The 9888-nt window shown below is 48.2% G+C and overlaps 1 protein-coding gene across 1 annotated transcript; it reads left to right on the top strand.

Moving 5' to 3' along the window:
- The first annotated feature begins 333 nt into the window (after window positions 1-333).
- On the top strand, window positions 334-9582 carry gtf3c3 (general transcription factor IIIC, polypeptide 3). The gene is made up of 19 exons (XM_008300462.1): window positions 334-564; window positions 849-924; window positions 1094-1425; window positions 1503-1626; window positions 1821-2012; window positions 2190-2355; window positions 2628-2775; window positions 3329-3494; window positions 3851-3951; window positions 4022-4193; window positions 4911-5113; window positions 6037-6138; window positions 6341-6473; window positions 6796-7021; window positions 7107-7161; window positions 7276-7411; window positions 8006-8130; window positions 8230-8382; window positions 8613-9582. The coding sequence occupies exons 1-19, from the start codon at window positions 472-474 to the stop codon at window positions 8733-8735; spliced, it is 2826 nt and encodes a 941-aa protein (XP_008298684.1). The 5' UTR covers window positions 334-471; the 3' UTR covers window positions 8736-9582.
- The last annotated feature ends 306 nt before the right edge of the window (window positions 9583-9888 follow it).

Below are 9888 nucleotides of genomic sequence, written 5' to 3'. Positions count from 1 at the left end.
CTGTTTCTGTTAAAACACTGAGCAGTCTTTGTGGCTGAAGCTCCTGCCATCTGTTCCCCGAGTCTGAAGCTTATTTAAAAGTCACTTCGATCATTTCTTCTTGTCTTCTTGGTACAAAATCTGAATCTACTGCGCTGCTGAGCCTTTTTATACACGCCACAAAGCATAATTGGATGTTAATTGGTTAACTGCAATTCAGCGGCCTTGTGTTGTGGCACAGACATTGTGTGTTCGCTCCCGCTGTTCACCACTAGATGTCGCCTTTTTACGGTTTTATTTTGAAAACCCCAACCCGGAAGTTTTTTTGCGTCACTTCCCTGTAGTTCATGGTGCTGTTGAATGGTGTTTATGTGAAGTGTAGTGCATGCTGCAGGTTTAAATAGTTCTCCTCTGTTCCGTTTGTTCTGCTGTATCGTGATGTGATGCTTTTTTAAAGACGAAGAAGAAGAAGAAGCTTCGAGCAGGAGACTCATGTCTGGTTTCAGCGCCGAGCTCATTGACTACCTGGAGGGCAGGATCACTTTTGAGGAGTTCGACAGAAGGAGAGACGAGCGGAAAGCCAAGGTGGGTCACAGGTGAACAGTAGCTGGTTGCGCTGGTGAGTTAGCTAACCCGCAGAGTTCACCAGCTCAGAAGCTCTGCTACGTTAGCTAGTTAGCTCGTTAGCTAGTTAGCTAGTTAGCTCGCTGTGGAGCTGCTCCAGCAGGACTCACTGGTGCGTTAGTCTGGGTTTTAATACCGACCCAGACATAAGTGTGATGCATGGAGCAGTGAGAGAGCCAAAGCACACACAGATCAACAATGTTCTGGTATCACAGTGACCATTTCTCTCTGCTGTCCTCCGTCAGGAGTCCGGGGCAGTAACTGAAGATGTGGAGGATGATGCTCAGCCTTCCACCTCGACACAACCCGAAGGAAAAATTGGTAATCTTTATGTTTGTGTTTTTTTTAAATAGAAATAATGGCCCTTTGTCACGGTCGACATTCTGACAGCTGACAGCCAATCAAAGCTACTTGTGCAGTGTTGATGTGTGTCATGGATAAAGTATGAACAACAACAGCATCAGATGGTTTAACTCTCAACTGTTCACAGAGGACGGCGTCAGCCCAGGAGTCCAGCTGGCCTTCGCCTCCATGCTGGGAGAAACAGCAGAGCAGCCGTCGTCTGAGGCAGAGGACGAAGAGGAGGAGGACAGTCTGAGCTATGTTGATGATGAAGATGATAAGGATTACAATGCAGAGGAGGAGGAAGAGGGGCGAAAGGTGGAGACAGAGAAGAAGCAGAGGAGAGGAGGGAAAGGAGGGAGGAGGAGACAGAAGCAGAGAGCTGAGGAGGAGGAGGAGGAGGATGCAGAAGATGTGACGGTGGGAGACGTGTTTGCTCTGGAGATGGAGCTGAACCGAGAAAACAAGAAAATGATGAAGGTGAGGAGAAGGAACAGGCTCGGCGGCCATGTTCGGGTGAGTATTCCAGCGCTGACCTTGTTCATGGTTGTGTCCAGGGGCGGCGTCATGGCAGCAAGCTGCCTCGGGCTCTCAGAGGCCTGATGGGAGAAGCCAACATACGCTACGCCAGAGGAGAGAAGGAGGATGCCATCTTGATGTGTATGGAAATCATCAGGCAGGGTAGGAAGCTGTGTGTCCAGGTCTCCATCCACCTTATGGACCGAGGGACCAAAACCTCCTCTTTGTTTGTAGAGAACAGTTTTAAAAACTGGTCTGTCTTGGTCACAAAATCATGTTAAAAGTGTTCAGTCGTGTTCATGACCCATGTTCAAGACCAGCACCTGAACATGAACCTCCTCTCCCGTCTGCTCCAGCTCCTCTAGCCTACGAACCCTTCTCTACACTGGCCATGATCTACGAGGACGATGAGGACATGGACAAAGCGCTGCAGTTTGGTCTGATTGCCGCCCACCTCAACCCGTCAGACTGTGAGGAGTGGATCCGTCTGGCCGAAATGTCTCTGGAGCAGGACAACATCCAGCAGGCCATCCTCTGCTACACCAAAGGTCCGTCTGACTGTCAACAGCATTCAACACTTTGCTCAATTCTGTGGACACTTGAAACAGACTCCTACAGTTTAAGGGTCAATCTTTGATATCACATGTTTATGATGAGGATTTTTAATCAGTCATAATAATGATAATCTGCACTCCCCGGTTGCCTCTTATTCCCCTTTGCCACAGCTATAAAGTACGACCCCACCAATGTGCGCTACCTGTGGGAGCGCTCCAGCCTCCACATGCGCCTCGGAGACCACAAGCAGTGCATGGACGGATACCGCAGGATCCTGTCTCTGCTGCCGCTGGAGGACGGAGAGCACTTCATGCAGCTGTCCAAGGACATGGCCAAGTACGGGACATCTCTGATACAGGAACAGTACGGAGGTGGTGGTGGAGGCAGGGTGGAGGAGGTGATGGAGGGAGGGGTGAGGAGGAGGTGATGGAGGGAGGGGTGAGGAGGAGGTGAGGCTGTGTTGCTTAATGTTTTTTTGCCATAACAACGTAGAAACAGAACCAGTGGTTCTGGAGCCGTGGTACCGTTAAAGTCTTCATGACACCAGCCTTCCACCAAATGACTGATGTCCTCATAAGAGCTGAACTTGACCTGTGGTGTGTTTCCAGGAGCTACTATGAGAGCAACGACCTGCCGTCGGCGCTGAGCGTCATCGAGGAAGCTCTGGCGCGACATCCTGTCCTGGTCAGCGACGACTTCATCAACATGGCGGCGGAGCTCTACATCGCCAACCGGCAGCACAGCAAGGCCCTGCAGGTACACGTCTCCACCAGGTGTGCAGTGCAGTGAGAGCCGGCTCGTGTCCTTCAAGCCCTCTGCAGACATGCAGTCCTTTCCCCTGATCCGTTATGACAGCAGTCTGACTGGGTCGGACCTAATGACGGGTCTCTGTCCCTGTCAACATGGTGCACGTTTGACCTGTCATCAAAAACGCTCGGTCCAGAGCGGTACCGGAGGACAAATCCACTCTGACCACGGCGCTGTCGGTACTGTAGACAGGAAGAGGAGCGCCCTGTTGCTCTCATCACCACAACACGTGATACGTTTCCACCTTCCAAACCCAGAAGACGGGTCTCTGTCAGCCCTTTGTTTGCCTGTGGCTCGGTTCTGTCGTCTGACATTCAGAGCATCATTTAAACTGCCGTTCAGTTTTTTTGTTTCACACTCAGAGCGCCCAGAACTGTGAGGATTTGGTGATGTGGGGGCTGCAGGAAATGTCTTCATTTTCATTCTGTCTCTTGCTAGAGTCACACGTCTATTCTGTCCTAATGAAAGGGTTAGGGTTAACACTGACTGTGTGTGTTTCTAGGTCTTGGTCCAGTTTGCAGGTATTGTTTTGGTCAAAACTGAGTCCACATTCAACGTCTCTGCACCAACACAAGAGAAGAAAGTGTCAGAGAAGATGGAACAGGAGACGAAGAATGACGACAGCCTAAAGTCAAAAACTGCAGAAGACATGGCAGCAGAGGAGAACAGTGAGTGTCTGTTGGCTGTCTGTGTCTCTGTGCATGATTAGCCCGCCAGAGTCCATTCTGAGTTCACTAATGAGCCCCTGACAGAGATGGTTTATCACACTGATGGTGCTGACTGTCATGTTTCATCCTGAGAAAGCTCAGATGGCTCCACAGCAGACCGGTGGTGTGTGCTGTGTGTGGTGATTTAGCAGCAGCTCGGTGTTGTTAGCATGACATTTTGCACATCTGCACATCACTTTGAACACACAACAAACCTGAGATGCATGCACTCACAATCATGGATAGGCATGCACAACCAGTTTCTAACTGAAGCTGTTCTTTAATTCTCGTGGACTGTTTGTGTGCTGTGTCTCCAGGCGCTATTCAGGATGTCCAGGTACCCGACAGCGTCCCAGTGGACCTGAGAGCCAAGCTAATCGTCTGCCTCATACACCTGAATGTCTACACACCCCTGGAGGTAAAGAACGCTGCACGGTTTTCATTATGAGAAACAATTTAAACTGAAGCGAGGAACCTTGGTTCCCCAGGGCTTGGTGTCGGTGCTGATGGAGCAGAGTCCAGAGGAGATCGGTGACTTGTACCTGGACATAGGTGAAGCCTACCTGGAGCAGGGGGAGTACATGTCTGCTCTCCCGCTGCTGTCTGCCCTCATCATATCTGACAAGTACAACCTGGCTGTGGTCTGGCTGCGACATGCAGGTAGCATCCACAGAACACTGACGTGAAACTGAAATCCTCTCACCTCCTCTTTAGCTAAACCTGAACAGTGACACTGTTGTGCAGATGTTTTTGTTGTTCAGAAGGTTTACAATCTCTGGACATATTTTTGGAAGTAGAATTTCCGTACAGTTCAGTGATGCCACAGACTGCAGCCTCCAAAGTCACGATACAGACAAACAACATGTAGGAGAGTCATGAAAGCCACTGGGGCAGTTGGTGAGGCCACATCAAAAACATGTAGCTCCAGAGCCACTGATGTCTGCAGAGAGGACAAAACAAGGAACAATATGGCATGCAGTAGTGGTTGATGAATGCATAGGGAGAGGAGGAGAGCTCAGTGCATGATGGGAAGTCCCCCAGCAGCCCAACCTGAGCCAGGCGTACTTCAGGTTTTAAAGAAGTCAAGTTTACACCTAACTGTCAAAGTAGGGCTTTGAGTGTGAGCTGAAGGATCTGAAGTTCTGTTCTGGATTTCACAGGGAGCCAATTATAAAACAAGGAGAACACATATGATCTCTCCTGCTGGTTCTTGTCAGTCCTCCAGCTGCAGAGATGATCAGCAGCGTACATCCAAACCGCCTCTACTGTGTGAAAGTCTGTAGATGAGGAGCTCGGCACAAATGAAATGAGCCTGAATGTGGCTCTGAGTGGAGAAAATCCAAACCACTGCTGAATGTCTGCATCACTTTACTGCAGAATGTCTGAAGGCTCTGGGCCACATGGAGGCAGCAGCACAGAGCTATTCGAAGGTGGTGCAGATGGCTCCGCAGCACCTGGAGGCCCGGCTGTCCCTCGCAACGCTGCAGCAGCAGCTGGGCCGGATGGACTGCGCCCTGAAGGCGCTGGAGTCCATGTATGATAGTGACACACTGGCACAGGATTCGTCAGCTGCACAGAAGGTAGGTTCTGTGGATGAGTCTGGATGTGGCCATAAATACCAGTTCCTTAGTTTTACACTGTTCCTGATGAACACAGAGTTTCTGTAGTGTGCAGGTTTTAGAGGTGTTTTCTAGTCCAGAAGACGCTGGTTGTTATTTTGCTTCAGCAAGAACCAACAAACTCTAAACACAGGAATGAGCAGCGGTTGGTTTGCATGTTGGTGCTCATGACAAAAGGTACGAGCTCTGGGGTTCTGGCAGACGCCAGATGGAGGATCTGGGGCTCTACGAGACAGTTATTAATAACAAGTGGATGATGGAACTGACACCAGGGGGTAAGATGGTGTCTCCAGACATCAGTTGATTACCAAATCGACATGCAGACTCCAGCCCAGGGATCTCCAGCTCCGGTCCTCATCGGCTGCTGTCCTGCAGGTTTTAGAAGTCTCCGTACTGCAACACACCTGAATCAGACTCATGGATCTCCAGCAGCTTGTTGTCCAGTTCTTCACAAGTCTGTGAATGATCCATTCATGTGAGTCTGGTGTGTTGGAAACATCTAGAACCTGCAGGACAGCAGCTCACGAGGACCAGAGCTGGAGATCCCCGCTCTAGTCTCTCAATAAAACAGCCAAAGGACGTTTTTTTCTTCATCACACTTATTCAATACGTACTTACGGAAACCCGTTCCCACCAGAAAAATCATCATGAACACTTCTGGTAGTGATGCTCCCAATGGCATGGAGACCACGTGTACTACTGACTATATATTTACTGCTCCCTTCATTGATGTTTGGATAAGTTCAGCCCACGACACCTCAGACAGGCTGAGCCGTGAACTCCGGTGCCCCAGAGCCAACCGTCCAGCACATCCACTAGCAGAACACCCCAACCTGTACATATGTGCATGAAGACTGAGGTCTGTAAATGTGCTGCGTTTGTAGGAGTTGAAGCTGCTGCTGCATCGCTCCACACTGCTGAAGACACAAGGCCAGGTGCAGGACTACCTGGACGCTATGATGACCATGATCTCAATGCTGCTGAAGGTAAACTCACACATGCAGTGTTCCTTCATGGAAGAATGTTCCAGACGGTTTCTGTGTTGGTTAAAGCTAACGTGGAATCATGTAAAGAATGTGCTACAATGACATTTGCTATACAGAGAAAGTATTTTTGTGTTTACGTCTGTGTGTGTGTGTGTGTGTGTTTGTGTGTGTTTGTGTGTGTTTGTGTGTGTGTGTGTTCCAGGTGGCCATGCAGCGAGCTAAGGTGTGTTTGTGCTCTGTGGTCATGTCGGGCCAGACTCACCTGAGGCTGGTGAAGGTAGAAGACATGCTGCCAGAGATTGCTGACCATGAGACGGCCTACCTGGACAACACTGGTGTGTACACATGTGAACATGTAGATGTGTGTGGAGCCTTTAGTACCAACTAACTCTTACTGTAGGTGGAGAAAAAAAAGTTTTGCTATTGTTAAATGTCATATTTTAAGCTTGGTTTTAGCCAATCAACGACAACATTGTCAGCTGCACTGAACAATATAGTTTTTTGCTATTTGCCTTCGAAGCTGCACAGCTACCAAGTGTTCTGACTGGGCTCGGCCCAGTCCAGTGACTGATGAAAGCGGTCGACTCCTGTCGTTTCTGTATTAGTCTTTCCAACAATCTAAGTACTGGTGCTTTCCTGGCGGCCTCCCTGGTCCAGGTAAAACCAACGTTCTGTCCAGAGAGGACTGGTGGCAGCTCCTGGTGAGCTGCGTGCTGACCCTGTGCGAGGTGCAGCGCTACGAGGAGGCCGAGCTGCTTGTGGAATCCGCCATGGAGTTTTACTCTTTCTACGATAACAAGCCCAGGAGGAAGGAACTGGAGTTCTTCGGCCTGTCCGCCACCATCCTCGACCACAACTACTACAAAGCATACAACTACATCAGGTAGACTGAGCGTATGGTGCCGTCAAACGGAGCATGTGCCAAAGAGACTGACTCAAACGTCTTTGTTTTGTGTTCTTCTGAACAGATTGATGCTGATGGAGAATGTGGATCTGCCACAGCTTTGGAATATTTTCAACCAGGTGTTCCTCTGTGCAAAAATGCATCTTTTCACAAACAAAGTCAAAAACCAGAGAGTTGAAGTGGGAAGAGACTTTGTCAGCAAATGTCTAAATTGTGTCTTTCATTCTCCTCAGCTGACGATTACCTCCCAGCACCAGCGTCACCATCGCTTCTGTCTGCGACTGCTGTTGAAACACCCAGACAACCACGCCTTATGTGTCCTCTGCGGACACAACGCCATGGTGTCCGGGAGCTTCAAACACGCTCTAGGTACTAAAAACACAGATACGCCGATTGCACGGACTGTTCTGCATGTTCCGATCGCTCAACTACAAAAGGTTCACATTTGACAGGTTTTAGACCGCCCCAACCACAAGCCCCATCAGGAACATGTGGTCTGTGATGGAAAGCCAACAAACTTAGTTAATCTAATCTGATTCTGTTGAGTTGGTGGTCAAAGATACAACCAGAAGCTTCTGGACCAGCTGAGCTAGTGGCCAGTGGACGTTTAACCATACTAGTGTTGGTGTATTTGTGTATTTTTGACCCAGCACATCATCATATTTCAATAAAACCTAAAATAAACCTATGAAAGAAAATCCCAAATATCCTAAATGCATCGCTGTTTATTGTCACAAAGGCCTGTAGGTTTTAAGTATGCTGCCATAAAAAAGTCTGAGTCGTCATCGGAAATTTAAGACTGCTGCGATACTCAGGACCTTTACAGGTGTGTGTCAGCGTTTGTGTAAATGTCATCGTCAGCGTTTTCTCTTGGTCTTTCCATGTTGGGATTTCTTCTCTAAGACTGATTTAGCTAAAGAAAACCTTGAGTCCAGACCAAACCGGATGTGAATGTGTTTCCAGGTCAGTACGTCCAGGCTTTCCAGACTCACCCCAACAACCCGCTGCACAGTCTGTGTGTGGGTCTGACCTTCTTCCACATGGCGTCTCAGAAGTATGTCGGCAAACGACACACGTTGGTGCTGCAGGTACGGAGTTGGTTGTTTTTTTCTTTAGTTTTACTCTAACCCTTCAGTATCATTTAGGATTACAAACTGTTGTGTGGGTTTCTTTCTTTCTTTGTTCAGGGCTTCTCCTTCCTGTGGCAGTATGTGGAGCTGCGAGGAGAGTGTCAGGAGACGATGTACAACCTGGGCCGAGCGCTGCACCAGATGGGCCTCACACATTTAGCCATCCATTACTACCAAAAGGCACTGAGACTACCTGCACAGAAGCTGGAGGTAGGTGGACACACACAGCTCCTGCCATAGTCATGGTGTGTACCCAGTTCCACTTCAAGTTTAGAAACATCTCCCTCGCTTTGATTTAAGATGGTGATGAACGTATCGACACCAACAGCTCATTTCTTCTGTCCTGTTTTTTGAGAACACGCTGTTCTTCAGTAAACCTTAATGATGGCAGCCTTATAGATGTGTTTATTTTGTCTGCTCTGCACCCCTTCACTCTGCAGGGTATCGAAGACGATCAGGTCGATCTGAGCAGGGAGATCGCCTTCAACCTGTCCCTCATCTACCAGGCCAGTGGAAACATGGAGATGGCCCGACAGCTCATCAACACACACTGCATTGTTTGAGATTTCACACAAGTCTTATCACACGTTCCTCTTCTTCACCAGCGTTTCTGATGTTTGAGCTTTGAGGCTCCGGTTCAGTTCTGGCAACGCAGTCACCAGAAACTCAGAAGGTCTTCTGCAGAAATGAACATATACGTTGGTAAATGATGAAATATTACTGAAGTAAATAAATACACAGCTGTAGAAAATACCAGATCAAACCCCAGAACAAATACCTGTATACTGGTTACTGTGTAGTACATTGTGAACAACAGTTTACACACTCTTGTACCAACTGTGCATATCATGGCAGCTTTGAGCTTCCAATGACAACAGCTTTTAATTTTTTATAATGGAACAACTGGAACATGTGTTTTTGTCACAAAAAACAATCATGGATTTAGTTTCATGGATAAATACACACACAGCGCCTTGAATTATCACTTCTGATGATGTTGATATCGTAGAAAATGAGGAATTGCAGGAGTCATTGGAAACCCCAGGGTGCAAAGATACGCATGCCCTGTTCAAGTGTGTGTAAAGTTTTGTTCACAACTGTGTAAATGATTCTTATTTCCGCATGTCTTCATTTATTTCTCTATATTAGTGTTCAGAGGAGATTTGTTCCAACTGCATCGTACAACATGCATGAACATGGCATCACTTCAGCTGTATTATTATTGCTTTGCTAGAAATGTATGAAACAGAGCTGACGTCTCCTGATTTAAGCCGTCTGCTCTGCAGTGTGACCACCAAACACAGGAACAGATAAATACCTGAATACATTTAGAACATAAAAGTAGAAAGGATGAAACGGACAAATCTTGAAGCAGAAAAAAACTAAATTTGTAGAAACGAATGATGTACGAGGTGAGTCAGAAAAGTTCCAGGACTGGTGTCACTGAAGATGTGTCTCAAACCCAAACTACCAACCAGGAGTTCTTCCCTTCAGACCATCAACCAGCTCGTCTACAGAGGTCCTGCAGCGTTTGCTTCGTCCAGAAGAGGCAGAGTTGTGTCAGGACCAGTGGAGGCTGCGTCACCATGACAACCTGCTCACAGCGCCCTGAGCATCCCACAGCTCCTGCTGAGAAGAACATCTCCTCCCTACTCACCCCACCTGGCTCCGTGGGGTTGGTTCCTCTTCCCCAAGCTCAAGGGCTCATCAAGGAGA

The sequence above is a fragment of the Stegastes partitus genome, unplaced genomic scaffold, assembly GCF_000690725.1.
Source record: "Stegastes partitus isolate 25-593 unplaced genomic scaffold, Stegastes_partitus-1.0.2 Scaffold1545, whole genome shotgun sequence".
Taxonomy (NCBI): Eukaryota; Metazoa; Chordata; class Actinopteri; family Pomacentridae; genus Stegastes; species Stegastes partitus.
The sequence above is the reverse complement of the archived record's forward strand: the minus strand, read 5'-3'. Positions and strand labels throughout refer to the sequence as shown.